Source organism: Salarias fasciatus, chromosome 6 (assembly GCF_902148845.1).
Source record: "Salarias fasciatus chromosome 6, fSalaFa1.1, whole genome shotgun sequence".
Taxonomy (NCBI): domain Eukaryota; kingdom Metazoa; phylum Chordata; class Actinopteri; order Blenniiformes; family Blenniidae; genus Salarias; species Salarias fasciatus.
In genome coordinates, this window is record NC_043750.1 from 10,692,962 (window position 1) to 10,709,208 (window position 16,247).

Sequence of the window (16,247 nt, forward strand, 5' to 3'; positions counted from 1 at the left end):
AATAAAGCTGGATTACAAATAGGTTTAAAAAGATAAATAAACAACATAAGAATGACAAGATTAAACTAGTGTCTGAAGAAAAATGAGTCCTATAAAAAATATTATAAAAAATACTTTTTTGAATCAACATTTTCACACAGTGGAAGCAGTGGATTTTTTTTTTACGGTCTTATTTCTGAATGAGATTTAAAAGGACAGAGCGTCTCCTGCAGTAACATGCTGAACAGCATCTGTGTGTGTTTCTTTGTGAATGCGCGTTTTCGAACGGAGTGCGTCTGTCTCCGGCCTCCATTCATCTCGGTCGTGGTATTGCACGGTGTTGTTTCTCTGCTCGCGCTGTGCTCGTGCACAGTGAGTCAGCAGCCTGCGCACGCTGAAGCATCCTTTTGGCTGCGTCCTGATTGGCCGAGCGGGAGGCCCTTCGCCGCTCCCCCCCTCCTCTCTCTCCCCACCGCCGGTTGGATCGCCGGCCGTCAGCCAGTGCTCGCCCACACACTCCTGATGCTGCACACGCTCGCCGCGCTGCAGTGAGGCAGCATTTACTTGAATCAGAGAGGAAGGTGGGGGGGGGGTGAATGGTGAGAGGGACTGCATGTGGGGAAGTGGAGGGAGGGGAGAGAAAAAAGATGATGTCAAAACAGAACGAAGCTGGCTGGATTGCCCCTCCTCAACTTTACTTACGTGTGTGTGCACACACACACTCTTAAACACACAGTGACGCGGTCCTGCTCACACACATCTCGGGATGGGAAGCAGGGTGTCGTGCGAGTTGAGGGCAGGATGGGAGGAATCTGAAACCTGACTTCGGTCCGCTGACTGATGACGCCTGTTGATCCCTTCATAAATGCAGCTCTGTAAGTCTCTTCATCTAAAATGATTTTTAAAATGAAATGAATAGTTTTGATCCGAGCTCCCATTTTGGCATTTTGTGGAGCCGTTCATCAGAAACAGTGTAATGGAGTGGCTGGAAGTAATGTTTGACGGTGCCATGCGTCTCCTCGTCCGCAGACTCAACGACGGCTCAATCCTACAGGAATTATTCCGCTTAGCTGGCGCAGATCAGATTATGTAAGAGAGGAGCGCTGTGTGGCTGCTGCGACCTTGTGCACCGGAGGCACGGCGCAGAGCTGCTTCTGTTGTGTCTGCCGGCAGGATTTGGGATTGTTTTTTTTTTTTTTTTACTTTCATAATCAGTGCCATATTTGATTGCTCCGCTCATCTGCTTAATCCGGGCCGTGGAGCCGGTAAGGTATTAACATGCAGCCTCACCGGATCTGAGCTTCGCTGTGTTTTGTGCAGATTGTCATCGAGATGTGAATGGTTGTTTCTCTGTCCTGTCTGGATGCATGCTTGTGAGGACAGATCGTGCTCACATGAGTGAGGAAAACATCGGGTGCCGGACAGGTCAGCTGTTAGACCAGCTGCTAAGGTGTGTTTCTGCTTCTGCAACATTAGATTAAGCTGCTCAGTGCATCACGCATCACACACTAACCATTGATGGAATAACGGCGCCACAAAAACAGTGATTGTATCGGTCTCTTTGGAATTGAAGTCATCCATGCTTTCAGGGCGAGAGAGGAGAGGAGGACACCGGCATAAAAGATGGATTAAGATAAAGTAGAGGAGAAAGAAGCATGTTCCCTGAGGGCTTCCTCTCAGCAGCAGAGGTGGCCTGTTTCTGTGCCTGTCTTGAATGAGAGGAGACAATAAAAGCACTGACACACTTTCTGTGTCTAAGTTAGCTGCCGGATTGTGTTACTGCGGGGATCGCTCCAAGAGAAGATGTCGGAAATGTTCCGTTTTCCTCCGTTACTGGTGTTTCATTTCAAGCTGTCTTGGAGTTCACTTTATCGCTGATGTGTGCTGAACTCAGAGTGCCTCGCTTTTCTCCTTCATTATGAAATATTTATCACTTAAAGTGCCTCTTATCACAAACTCTCAGCTCCAGCAGTTACACAACCTCTGCCCTGCTGCCGCCGATCTTTCAGAGGGCGGCAAGATGAATACACCAGGAAACAAATGTCTTCCACACAGCGGTAAAGAAGGTTTTCCTAACTTATCAAATAACGTACAAGGAGCTATGTTTTGACTTCTGTAGCTAGAGAGGTCTGTGAACATTCTAGAACTGAGTTTATATCAGCACACGAGAACAGTCTGACTGAAGAGGAGTGCTGTAATTTTCTTCATCTTCAAACACTTTCTATGCTGCTTTTCCCAACCGAGAGTCGCAGGGCACTGATCATACCCCGGCAGACTCTGGGTGAAGACAGGGTACACCGGCGCACGCTCACATTCACAAGGATGGGAAATTTCAAGCCATGTTTACATAATAACGACTGACAGGAAACGGCATTATTCATGTGTTTGAATTTCAGGAAGGTTTCATATTCACTGCATCGAAAACATCAGGCCACAAATCACTTCTGTTTTTATAATAAAACCAAGCATGGACGAATGTTTAAAGTGCAGTGTACACTTTAAATCTGTTCAATTTAATTTGAAGCACAGTTTATTTGATATTAGATTAATCTGTTGTTGGGAATCGACTCACAGATGTGCAGAAAAACTACTGGTCGTAACAGAATGAAAACACGCAGGACTGTGCATTTCAGAAACTTTGTCTTTTCTCTGTTTACACTGGGATGATCACTGGATTTCAACAACCTCGCAGCCTGGAAGCCATTTTCCAAAAGTGATGTTTTCTACAGACAGTCAAAATGCAATCTTTCTATCATAGGCATATGTTTTGTAACTGAGGGATCAAACTGAAGCGCTTGTACACAACTCAAGCATGCTCATGGAGAACGTGCAAACTGGCAATGAACTGGTGAGAGTGTGACCTCCACATCACTGTGCCACAGATTTAAAGCCTCAAACCTGGATTTTTCTCATTTATTACTGCATGAATACAACAGATGGCTCCAACTCCTAATTTAAAAATAATGTCCACAAAGAAAGTGAGCAGAAACCCGATCCACCGATAAAACCAGGATCTGTGCTGATGCCAGCAGGGTGGATCGTAACAGGATATCCCTGTGAACCGTTCCATATGAGGCTGGATGTCCATTATTTCTCTGGAGAAAGTTGGTTAGCTTGAACTCACAGACGTACTCGGTTAACACTGTACTTTACTCGCAAGTAAACACTGTACTTTACTCTGAAGAAACTCAATCTAAGCAAAGCAAAGGCTGGTACTAAATGGTTGATTTTATGTATTTTTAATGGAAAAAAATGTCCTTTAATCTAATGAAATCACTACATCAGAACATTAATTTAGTTTCCCTTTTGTCATCTGTGCTTTTAAAGCCATCCTTCAGTTTATACGACAGCTTCATCCAGATTAAAGTCGAGGATGCTGGAGTTGATCTTATCCATCGTTGTGCTCAAAGCAGCGTTCACCCCAGACAGTCTGCTACTTCGTCCAAAGTAAAGTCACCGATCAGCCTAATGAGTCTGTTTGGAAGGAAAGAAGACCAGCAGAGCTGAGGGAAAACATTCGAACTCTGGTTCAACCAGGAACAGTCCTCAGGTTTCAACACTGAACCAGCTTCTCCGAGGGATTCTGAGTGCTGTTGTTGGATAAACAATGCCAAAGTCTTTCTCAGCTACAGATTGAAAAGATTGTTTAAAGCTAAACTGTCTCAACCCTTTGAGACTGAGGCTTGTATTCTGAAAATGTGGAAAAAATACATAGCATTTATATATTTTCAAAATGTTGCAGATTTATTCAGTTTTAGATCTCACTGGGTTAAGAAAACATGACTGTTGTGTCGTTCTGCATGATATATTATGTTGTTTTTAATTTACACAGAACTACAGTGTTACATGTCACCCTGTTAATGTTTGATTTGTGTGATTATGGAGCTGATTTTTATGTTGTTTGATCATTATTTATTGGACTTCTTTCAGGCATACTATTAGCTCTTGATGCACTAGCCTTCACGGTATTTATATTTTGCTTTTATCACAAGACACGCAACTGTTGTATCAAATGATTAAATGCGTGGATGAAATGCATGAATCAGTTGAAAGAGAAGTGGAATTTCCTCAGTTTGACAGTATTGTTCATGTGGTGAGGAGGCGTGAATCTTTAAATCAAGGTATTCTTATGATGCTTTCTCCTTAAATCAAAACAGTGAGTGATGTGATCAGCTGGGACGTTACGTTGACCTCACTTCGACCTCTCACCCTTCCTCGGTTTGTTTTCACAGACATAATGATGAGAGGGTGCTGGTGACTGTATTCGCTTCTTGGTTTTGTTCTGTTGATTAAGAAGACGTTCACCGTCACTGTTTCTAATCTTCATACATCAGCGGTTCTCGGTCAAGAAGTGAACTCTGTGTCTCTCTGGTCCATTTCCTCTGTCAGTATGAGGACAGACAGAAGGAGGCGTTTTGTTTCCACTCTGATTTTTACAGCCGGACAGATTTCCTCTCACCGCTGGGACGGCTTCGCTGCGTGTTTGATCGCCGCTTCGCCCTCCTCACTGGCTTTTCTTCTCTCGGCAGGGCGCAGGCTGAGAGGGAGTGGGACTCCGGTGTCACAGCTTCAGGATGGCCAGTGAAGCTTCCACCATTCCCAGTCCTGTTGTCCGACAAATCGACAAGCAGTTCCTGATCTGCAGCATATGTCTGGACCGCTACGAGAACCCCAAAGTGCTCCCCTGCCTGCACACCTTCTGTGAGAGGTGAGTCGCTGGGACTGCTTTTTTCTGGATGACGTCTCAAGAAAGATGCGAAAATAGCACTTGAGAGCTGTTTCTGTAAATTTGAGATGGTTTTGTGTTGCTGCTGTTGACTCGTCTCTCTTAATCGGCCTTTGTTTGTGACACAAAAGATAAATTGTGGCCCGTGTCAGGCTGTCTCTTCGCTCTGGATTCTTGTGGAGAGTCTTTGTGCTGTTACATTAGACTGTTGTTTCCTTTCAATATATCTACGATCAAGTGTTTAGATGATTGATCTGATCGGATCACAATGAATCATTACGAATCTGCTCAGGTTTATGTTGACTTTCCGTACTGTATTCAACCATCGCCATCTTAAAAGGAAACACAGATCAGCTAAATGAATCATGAGAAGTGAAAATGAATCCTCATTAAATGATCTTTCGCGGATTTACTCACTGGTGAATTACGACACAGCTGGCAAAATGTGAAACATTCCCACATATTCCTACGAGAACCACGAAGATCTGAGCGAAGAGGCACAAAACAAGAGCAATTATGGCTGCTTTGATCCCTGCAGATGCTTTTCATCACTCTGTGGGCTTTTTACATCTCTTCATTGCTGTTTTTTGCTCATATTTTATATCTCATTGGACATTAAAAGGTCGTGTTGGTTTGCATTCGCATAATTATATGCTACATTTTTGGGCTTCTTTTTCCATGTTTTTGTTGTAATTTCGTGTCTTTGTAGTTATTTTTCATTTAAGTTGTGTGTCTCTAAGGTATAATGTGCTTCATTTATTGGACATTAACACGGTCTCCCTGAAACGCTGGGCTCCTGGACCTGTGCCCATCTGTGAAAACTCATACACACATGCTGGATGCTTAATACTCTGTCACATCTTTCAGACCACATTTGATAAGTGGTTAAGTGCTGTCAGTAAAAATGTCCAGACTACATTCATCCCTACACTTCCTGAAACACTCAGGAAAGCCAGCTGAAAACAGGATCACCAGGTCAGAGCACGTTACTGATGTTTAACACTCCGTGCACAAACTGTTACTGTTTCAGGACTGATTTTAAAAAAGATTTTTTCCTTCTTTTGTTTTTTAAGCTTTTGAAACCTCAAACTTGAATCGCTGAACCATAAAACATGATTCAGTGAGTTTGCCAAAATGCAGAATCAAGACTTTAGTCAGGACAGTAACAGTGAGGGAGGCCACAGGCTTTAAAAGTTTTAAAACTAAGCTAAAAGAATGGCTCAGATCAACACAAATTTGTGAACATGAGTAATACAAAATAATACAAAATACAAAGTAATACAAAACAATATGCATTTTAGAGATATGCGTAATGCAACACAACACTTTAGGGCAATGTACAATAAAAATAAATCAGCAGTTTAGGGATGTGTGCAATGCAACAGAGCACTTTAAAGAGAAGTAATTTTAGTGAATATACTGTGTTATGATTTTTAAAGATTGGAATAACTAACTTGTAACTATAATTTTATTTACTGTAACTATGATGAATTTATTGGTTTGGCAATCTTTGTTCAGGTCCTCTCGTCTGGGTTTGTGGTTGTGAATTGTCTCTGTGTGGCGTCCTTGTTTTTGTCTATTTCTGTGATTGTTTATTGTCGTGCATTGTGACCCCCGTATTCTGCCCTGTTACTGATTCCCTGTCTTTTTTTTTTTTTTTTTTTTTTTTTGTTGTTTACGTGACATTTTGTTTACGTCACATTCACCTGTTCAGGGACTACAGATGGAAAGTAGCCCATGGCTACATTCCGGCATATTTACACATGTTGTTCATTAATATGCACTGTCCCTATCAAATAAACATACAAATAAATAAATAAATAAAAGACATATTTCTGCCTCAGTGCTCACTGGAACAGTGCACCTGTTCTTTAAAGAATGGATTAAAACCAATATATTTTACTTAAATTTGCATTAAAAAAAATAGTAGTTATGTTTTTTTTTTTGTTTTTTTGGCTTTGATTTTTATTTATTCAGAATTTTTCATGTATTTTCTTGAGTTTTTTTTTTTTGCTTTTTATCAGTTTAACATTCACGTTGTTTTCTTAAACGTCTCAGTCGCTCACTTCACTCATTTTAATATCCAGTCTCCCGGGTTTTGCTGTGTGATAGTTTAGTCGATGACATGAAGCACTTTGAGTCGTACGGACGTAAATGGCAGATTTTATCCAAATGAAACTTTATTGATTGGTCAATCGGCCAGAGGGGATGCTGATTGATGGTTGATCTGGAATCCACATGCATTGTTCTTTTTTTTTTTTTTTTTAAATCTAACTGAGGGTTGCAGCACGCTGAAATCAATGTTATTGTAGTAGAGGTTTGATTCTAATTAGTCCAATATGAGAGCAAATACAGAAAAACGAACAATAACACACACACTGTCATTCACACCACAGGCAATTTTAGTCAGCGTTAAACTGAAATGTATGTTTTTTTTATTGAGGAGGTGAAGCTGGACAAAATTCATGCATGCACAGGAAGAACATGCAAGTGAGAATAAATGCTAACCACTGCACCACCATGCAGAAACAAACCAGTGCGTTTCTATCCAGATCTCAGTCAAACCCCCACCTCCACCACCACTAGGTGTCCTCAAAGACAAAATTCAAGGTTTTAAAGTTTTTCGTTGTTGGTTTTAGTTTGTGTGAAGAAAAGAGTGAACGTCTCCCTGCGTGTCGTCCAGGTGCCTGCAGAACTACATCCCGGCCCACAGCCTCACCCTGTCGTGCCCCGTGTGCCGCCAGACCTCCATCCTGCCGGAGAAGGGTGTGGCGGCGCTGCAGAACAACTTCTTCATCACCAACCTGATGGACGTGCTGCAGCGGGCGCCGGACAGCTGCAGCCAGGAGGCCGCCGCCCTCAACAACATCACCGCCGTGGCCACGGGCCAACTGCTGTCCTGCCCCAACCATGGAGGCAGCGTAAGAGCCCCACGCAGCGTTTTACCCTCGTCTTCTGTTTCACACACGTACACGTATTGGTTCTGTCAGGACTGGCAGCTTGAGTCTGACCTCAGGCTGCAGCGCCACACACACGTCTGATCACGCCAAGCTGCAGGCTGAACTTTCAGAATCTTTGTTCCCTTCTTTTTTTAATCAAATCAGTGGTTTTCAATTATCCAAACCTTTACTTCTCCTGTTTCCCAGGTCATGGAGTTCTACTGTCCTCCGTGCGAGACGGCCATGTGTCAGGAGTGCACGAGCGGCGAACACGGAGAACACCCAACAGTGCCTCTCAAAGACGTGGTGGAACAACACAAGGCGTCGTTACAGAACCAGCTGGACGCCGTGAAAAAGAGGTACAGCAGGAGCATTGTGCGGACGCGGTGCTGTCCGACGCGTGTTAGTCCCCGTTGACGGCTTTCGATGATACGAATCGAGCACGCACAGCTTTCCTCTATGCCCTGGTGATCAGTGATATGATCGTGTCCGCTCTCCCAGGTTACCTGAGATCGACTCGGCGCTGCAGACGCTGTCGGAGATCCTGCAGCAGCTCACCAATCAGAAGAGCTCCATCGAGGACGACATCCACACCACCTTTGACGAGCTGCAGAAGACGCTCAACGTGCGCAAGAGCGTCTTACTCATGGAGCTGGAGGTCAACTACGGCCTCAAGCAGAAGGTGAAGTAAAAGCTACGCTGGGATTTTATATCATGCTCTGTGCTTAAATTTTGAAGTCCTTTCAGCTAGAGGCTAACCCTTTATTCACTGAAATAACAACATCCAAGACTGCTACTGAGGAACATTTAAATCATTTAGGCTCGTCATAAAACAACTTTATGTCACATTTACTTACCAATTTAGCAAAAATGACACATATTTTACCATTTCTCAGTTTAAAAACCTTTAGTTAGAATACATTTCTCACAGGATCTCTTAAAAACTACTCTCTATGTACTGTACTGTTTCATAAAACAAATAATAGAATAAGTAGACTGAATAGAACTACTAAATGTATTGTGTATATTGAAAACTTGCACTAGTTTTGTGTGCACAGTTGCTCAGGACCGTATTTTGAAGCATCAGTCATCTGAACCACCTTGAAGGAATATTGCTTTACAATAGCAATGGGGCAAAAAACATTCTAGCAACAGCAAGCAAGCGTAATCATGTGACATGTTATTGTCGTCAGCGTACAATTATTAGTTCTGAAGAACCAGGAAGAGCTACAACATGTACAAAGGATCCGTGTTAACTGGAAATACAACATTGTTTGGATGACAGAGGACTTGCTGTCACGACGCATTATAATTAGTTCCACGCTGACCTCAGGATGATCTGCTGTGACTGCTTTTTAAACTTATGACATGCTGCTCTAAGGTCGTTTTTGCTGATCTGTGCGTGTGAGGCTCAGCGGGGGGAGTTGTGGGAGGGAGGGGTGGTGGTGGTGGTGGTGGTGGTGGGGGGGGTCCTGGTGAACCACCCCAACTAGACAACCAATCATGGGTTGAGTTGAGAGCCTGCTGCCGCTCCCTCGGGGCAGTTACATCACATGAGCGGCTAATAATTTACCATCCAGTGGCTGGTGTGCAGTCACAACAGCGTCTCCCCCCGGGGAGGGGCGAGACGGGAGGGAGGGAGGAGAGAATGGAGACTGATGCGTCACTGTTCCTGTAGCTAGATGGAGCCACTGTACTGTGTGTACCGCCGGGCTGATCTGGGTGTGTCATGTGCAGAGGAGGAGAATACAGTCCAGCTTTCTCTCTGCATGCGTCAAAACACTCGATCTCCAGTCTAATGTCTCTATGGAGAGAAGAGACCAAGGTTTTCAGAGCTGCACTGTGAGAAGCCAGAGCAGGGGTTCGGAGGACTAATTCAGAACAGCTCAATGGCGTCTCTTTTAGAGAAAGAAGAAGAGTTGCATCGCCAGATGAGGGTGAGTTGGTGAATGATTTGTTGCCTCAAAACTTTCATAAGTCTTGATTCTTAAACGTTATGATACAGTAAGAGGCTCCGTGAAATAAGGTAGGATTTCCTATTTACTTGTGTCATATTCACATAATGCACAACTCAAACTGTTCAAACATATGGATTCATTAGGATCATCGTAGAAGTTTATGGTGTATCACAAATTCCTACAAGTCACTTCATGGTAACTTAAGTAAAAAGGAAAACCATCACACAGCAAGACAACTTTTGGAATTCTGATAATCATTCAGAGGAAAGTATCTACAGTGTGTTCTCCCACATGATGGAGTAACTTCTCCATGTAGCACTTCCACGTACCACACACCCCTCAAGTCGAATCAAAAGCAGGTGTCAGATTGGTGCGGATTGGACAGACCGGTACCGTCTTGATGGAAAAACTAGAAAAACTGGATTCAGCACTACAACTCAAGACAACGTGATAGATTTATTTTTTCCTCATTGCTTTAAAGCACAGCTGTAACAATAACATGAATGAACTTGAGAACTGTGTTTTTACATTAAAACTATTGCAGCTGAAATTAATTTGATGTCGTTGTACACGATAAAACTAAAATCACTCATAACTGCTGAAGATTTTTTGGGAGTTGTGTTTTGTGAGCTTTGAGGTCAGCAGAGGAAGACTTGAGCTCATCTCACTGCGACAGGTGGTTGCTCCGGGGCAGCAGTCACAACATCCTGAAACCATGAATAATGTTTTAGAATGTGGAGAATATGCTGCGAATGTCTTCTTGGAATTCGAAATGCGCTGGCAGTTTCTAAAAATCACTCTTTACTCTTTCCTGCATGAAGTCAGTTTTCGAGCTGCAGAGCTGCTGTCTCTCTATATCCTGCACATTCCACTGACCGCAAGGTTTCATGTCTGTGGGTTTTCTGGATTTCCTTTTCCATATTTGAGCTAGTTTTAATACCAAATTGTTTTATTGGTATCGTTTCATGTCGGGCTGGTTTTCAGAGAGTCTTTTGCTGTTTTTTTTCTCTCAGCTGAGCTTCCCCGACTGACCGTTGGCTTCAGCCTTATCATTTTCCACAGCCGTGGTCTGGAGCCCAGAGAAACTGTTACTTTTTCCCCTTCGACTCTTGTTTATTTTTCCTCAAACATCTCGGTCCTCCTTACAGCAGCATGAACGCCGTCTCACTGCTGTGACACTAAGCGTATTCTCTGTCCGCATTAGCAGCAGATTTACCCACACTGCGCTGAAAGCTCATTGAATGTGTCACATCGACTCTCAGACAATACTGCAATTTACACATTGATAAGACAGGCTCGATAATGATGGACAGTTGTTTGTTTTTATACACAGTGTCAAATTTCCAGTTTTATATTGAAATAACAGCTAAAAGGATTGTTTTAAGCAATATAACAGCAACTGCTTGCTTTTTATTTTTGGTTTCTGCCAAAAATAACTCGGCTAATTATTAATGTGTGCTTCAAGTTTAAGTCTTTGTAAATTTATAGGATTGCAGTTCAAGACAAAAATGAGTCCAGTGTAAACCTTCTGTTGAGAACACTGGACACACAAGCCTGTCCTTTAACGAATTAAGATTTCCTCAATGTTTTCCTCAAATTTTAAACATTATTAAGCTTGATGAAATTACTTTGTTTCATTGTACCAAATGGGTTTCAATGACGTTTAGGGAACTTCAATACTTTTAAAATCTGAGTTGAATGTGTGTCAGAAGCTGTATTGACAGTAGTGAGTGTAAAACCTGGTCTGGACTGAGCGTCTCCCTGCTGCCCCCTGGTGTCTCCATGTGCAGGTGCTCCAGGCGCAGCTGGACACCCTGCTGCAGGGTCAGGAGGGGATCATCAGCAGCTGCAACTTCACCGAGCAGGCCCTGAGCCACGGCACGGAGGCCGAGGTGCTGCTGGTGAAGAAGCAGATGGGCGAGCGCCTGGTGGAGCTGGCCAGCCAGGACCTCCCCCTGCAGCCCGGCGAGAACGACCAGCTGGACTTCCTGGTGGAGACGGACGGGCTGAAGAAGTCCATCCACAACCTGGGCATCGTGGTCACCACCAATGCGGTGGCCTCCGAGACCGTGGCGACGGGCGAAGGTCTGCGGCACTGCGTGGTGGGCGTGCCCACCTCCGTCACCATCACCACCAAGGACAAGGACGGAGGGCTGTGCAAGATGGGCAACGCCGTCATCACGGCGGAGATCTCCTCGCCCGACGGCATCAAAGGGGACGGGGACATACTGGACAACAAGAACGGCACTTACGAGTTCCTGTTCACGGCTCCCAAAGAGGGCACCCTGAATCTGTCCCTGCGTCTGTACGACCAGCACATCAAAGGCAGCCCCTTCAAAATAAAAGCCACCAAATCCATAGACGTGTCGCCCACTTCGGACGGCATGAAGAAGAGGCTGAAGTCCCCGTGCAGCGGGCACATCAAGCAGAAGGCCATCAAGAGGCCGGCCAGTATGTACAGCACGGGGAGGAGGAAAGAGAACCCCATCGAGGACGATCTGATCTTCAGAATCGGTGAGAATCGACGTAAATCTCTTCTCTCCCTGCTTTTCTATTTGAGACAAGACTTTGAATTTCAAATCATTTCACTTTTTTCTGTTTCTATCCTTCTGCATACATTCAGTGTTATTGTGAAAGTAACCTGATCACTTAAAAACCAGAAATTTCATCTCGTGCAGGCACAAAAGGAAGAAACAAAGGGGAGTTTACTAATCTGCAGGGAGTCGCTGCCTCCTCTCTGGGGAAGGTGCTCATAGCAGACAGCAACAACCAGTGTGTGCAGGTAAAGATGTCTTCTGGTCAGATGCTGCAGGAATTCCAGATTTCTGATGGTGGAAATCACAAGTGCATGCAACGGAGCGGCTGCAGATATCTAATAACATTATGCAGCATACTCTGAAGCTGTCATGTTTTTTTCTGCAACCCAGGTCTTTTCCAATGACGGACAGTTTAAGAGTCGTTTTGGCGTCCGGGGCAGGACTCCGGGTCAGCTGCAGAGACCGACGGGCGTGGCCGTCCACCCCAACGGGGACATCATCATCGCAGACTACGACAACAAATGGGTTAGCATCTTTTCAAGCGAAGGCAAGTTTAAGGTAAGTCAAGCTTCTCTTTGTATCTAAAATCTGAACAAAAAACAAAATCATTTTGACTTAACTGAAAACAGTCCTAACAGAACATTATGTTGACTGCTGCAATAAATACTATAGGATGTTATCTTGTCCTTAACACTCTAAGTGTGTGTCTCTTCAGTTAGGGTTTATATATGAGAGAAAATACTTGTCTGTGAAGCTAAGAAGCGTTCTCGCTCTCCTCTCCAGAATAAGATCGGCTCGGGGAAGCTGATGGGCCCGAAAGGCGTGTCGGTGGACAGGAACGGCCACATCATCGTGGTCGACAACAAGGCCTGCTGCGTCTTCATCTTTCAGGTCAACGGCAAGCTGGTCACCAAGTTCGGTAACCGCGGCAACGGCGACAGGCAGTTTGCAGGTACACTCAATGGTAATACTGTACCCCCCCCCAATTACCCAATTAATAAACAGTTGTCTATAAGATCCATGGAAAAGATGGGAGCTCCAAAGAATCTGAAAAGAGCTTTTTTTTTTCTTTTTTTTTAATCATTTCATCAAACTGCTAAGTTGCATGTTTTTCACAAACACCCGTCGTCCGCAAGCTTTCAGAAAACATCCAAAGCCTGTTGAAATACTTTCCTGAAACCTCCCCTGTTTTTGTTTTTTATTTACTCCAGGCCCTCACTTTGCTGCCGTCAACAACAACAATGAGATCATTGTGACTGATTTCCACAACCACTCAGTGAAGGTAGGCGCAGATCCACGCTGCAGGGAGTTTTATTCGTACTCATCCATCTCTAGAAAACAGTCTGTGAAACTGTGACATGGATAAAAGCTTCAACAGTTTGTTTTATAGATGTCTCAAAATGTAGGCTCACTTTTAGATGGAAATCATTTTTGTTACTTTGAAGTATTTTACAATGCTGAGTCCCTTTTGTGGATGTAAATGTGTCTGTTTTACAACCTATATCTTCTGAATGTGCTGCCTGGTCTGACATTATCATGAATAAATGCGTAATATAAGCGTAGTTTAATCCTCTGCTGAAGATAAAATAACTTGTGTGACCAATTTGGAATTTACTGTGACTTTACTGAGAGAGCTTATCTGAAGGAGTCCAGACGACTGCCTGAGCTAAAACGCTTCCAGATTTAACTCTACTGGACTGAAAACATGCTTTTCTGGCAGTAATGAGTCATTTAACAGGCCACTGTGAGCTGAAATGAAGGAAAACAGAGCTCCTGATGAATTTCAAATCTTGCTCTGAAGTAGACAATACGGAACTTTTTTGAAAGAAATCGATGTGAATGTGAAGCATCCCACACTTGCATGCTTTCAGTTTTCCCTCAGTCGTTCTATTGCATTATCTCTCTTCTCTTTTTGCCTTCGCGAGGTCTTCAACACAGAAGGAGAATTCCTGCTGAAGTTCGGGTCCAACGGTGAAGGCAATGGCCAGTTCAACGCTCCCACGGGAGCGTCAACGGAAACATCATCGTAGCCGACTGGGGCAACAGCCGGATACAGGTCAGAGCAGAGCTGTCACCAAAACAACTCGAAAGCCGGTTCACCGCTTATAGAGTACCATATCCATATCGAGCTCTCCATTACACTTGAATGTCTAGAATTCCAATAAATAACAGGAAAATTTAGGTTTTTGTATTAATTTTTGTGGCATATGTCTGTTAGTATCCAAAAAATGCACACCTCTCTCTCTCTCTCTCTCTCTCTCTCTCTCTCTCTCTCTCTCTCTCTCTCTCTCAGGTGTTCGACGGCAGCGGTTCCTTCCTGTCTTACATCAACACATCAGCAGACCCGCTGTACGGCCCGCAGGGACTCGCTCTCACCTCTGACGGACACGTTGTGGTCGCCGACTCTGGCAACCACTGCTTCAAAGTCTACCGCTACCTGCAGTAGCCCGTCTCCTCTCAACGCACAACCTCGACAGACTGTAAATACCAGACACACGTTTGCCAGTGTGGAGGATCAACTGGAAGACGTTTTCTTCTCCTTCGCCGACCCGTTTCCATCCTCCAATAGCACCGCCGTCGTGCCATCTGTGTGACTGTTGCCCACATGTTTCGACCCTCCATGACGGAATTACTTGTGCTGTGTGTGAATTGAGACTTTCTCCCTCATGCACAGATTGCTGCTTCTCATGACCTTGATCACATTCCATGTTAACGGATTTGAAAAAAAACCTGAAGCTTTAATAATGTAAATAATGTCGATTCCTCGTCACATGGGAGGAAACTGGGAAATAACGTTATTGCACTTGTTCATAGAAATACTGGTAGACTACTGTGTTTGGAGAATTTCAAGTTAAAAAGTAACTTACCTGAGAGGTAATCGGGAATACTATCGATAATAAAAGACCCTGCAGCTTCCTATGATGAAAGCTCTGAGGAGAGCTCACATTTGCCTGTTTAGATAAAAGAAAAGTGTTCCACCTGCTGTAGGTAGCAGAGCATTTTAAAGCATGATTAGGCATCTCTGCATGTTTTACTAATGAACACAAAAGCACCTGTGCACAAAGTAGGATCCAGTGACACGCTGTCAAATATTAACATCACGAAAAAAAATTCAGTGGCGGCGCCGTTCAAATTCCAATACCACTCATATGTGATAATAAATATTCAGTGTAATCTGTGTGAACACTTTAAAAGTGTGTGCGTGTGTGTGCGTGTGTGTGCGGGTGTGTGCGGGTGTGTGCGCGTGTGTGTAAATTAAAGGTACCAAACATCTGCCACCTGATAAGCTGACTTTCTGCTGTTTCCTCCTCTTGACATTTCAACTTAACAATCTGCTGTGATGATGTGCAAACATCTAAAAAACTGTTGCTAAAAAAGCTGAAAATAAACTCAGTTGGTTGCATCCGTCTTCATTTTGCGAGATTTGTCCTCCAAGCTGAAAGGTTTCATTTAACAAGACCAGAGGCAGAACTGCACATCTGTGATTTCCTTTCATCCTCCCCATGTGCCCTTACGTCTTCACAAATATAGAATTAACAGGTTGTAATTTAGCAAAACCAATTTGTCTCTTTAAAGAAGATAAATAAAATGCAATATGTAGTTAAACAGTTGAGGTGTGTGATGTGAAGATGCACTGTGCTCCTTTTAGAAAGCCTTGCTCAGACATTGTCTTGTCAAGCACACATTTTATTTCTTTTTCTGGATTTCCATTTTCTACACAGTCCTGTAAAGGTATTTGTTTTCCATTGTCTTGTTTATATTTGTAATGCCAAATGGAATTAAAGTGCCCATAGTAAAAAAGCGTGTGTTGTTGTTCTCTATCAGACTTTTGTGCACTGTTATGCGTCTATAACGAAATAAATATTGCTGTTATACATTTTAATCAGCAGGGGGCGACACAACACCACAAGATCAAGATAATCACTTATCGAAGGACTTGTGTTCTAAATAGCAACCAGAAGTAACAAAAATGGTTGACAAAATATTCAAATAACAAAAAAAAAAAAAAAAAAAAAGACATCAATTACCCCAAATACTGTGTACACTACTTTTTTCAAGTTTTTGGGATTGACTGGTGCTACGTTCACTGACACTCTGCTGAATGCGT

General features: G+C 43.5%; 1 protein-coding gene across 1 annotated transcript; it reads left to right on the forward strand.

The window, feature by feature from the left end:
- The first annotated feature begins 600 nt into the window (after positions 1-600).
- trim2a (tripartite motif containing 2a) lies at positions 601-15,941 on the forward strand. The gene is given in 13 exon segments (XM_030093593.1): positions 601-854; positions 4,509-4,687; positions 7,389-7,626; positions 7,852-8,003; positions 8,146-8,326; positions 11,393-12,116; positions 12,281-12,384; positions 12,530-12,697; positions 12,923-13,091; positions 13,351-13,421; positions 14,065-14,146; positions 14,149-14,195; positions 14,433-15,941. Coding segments are annotated over 12 exon segments (2,223 nt in total). The 5' UTR covers positions 601-854; positions 4,509-4,553; the 3' UTR covers positions 14,586-15,941.
- The last annotated feature ends 306 nt before the right edge of the window (positions 15,942-16,247 follow it).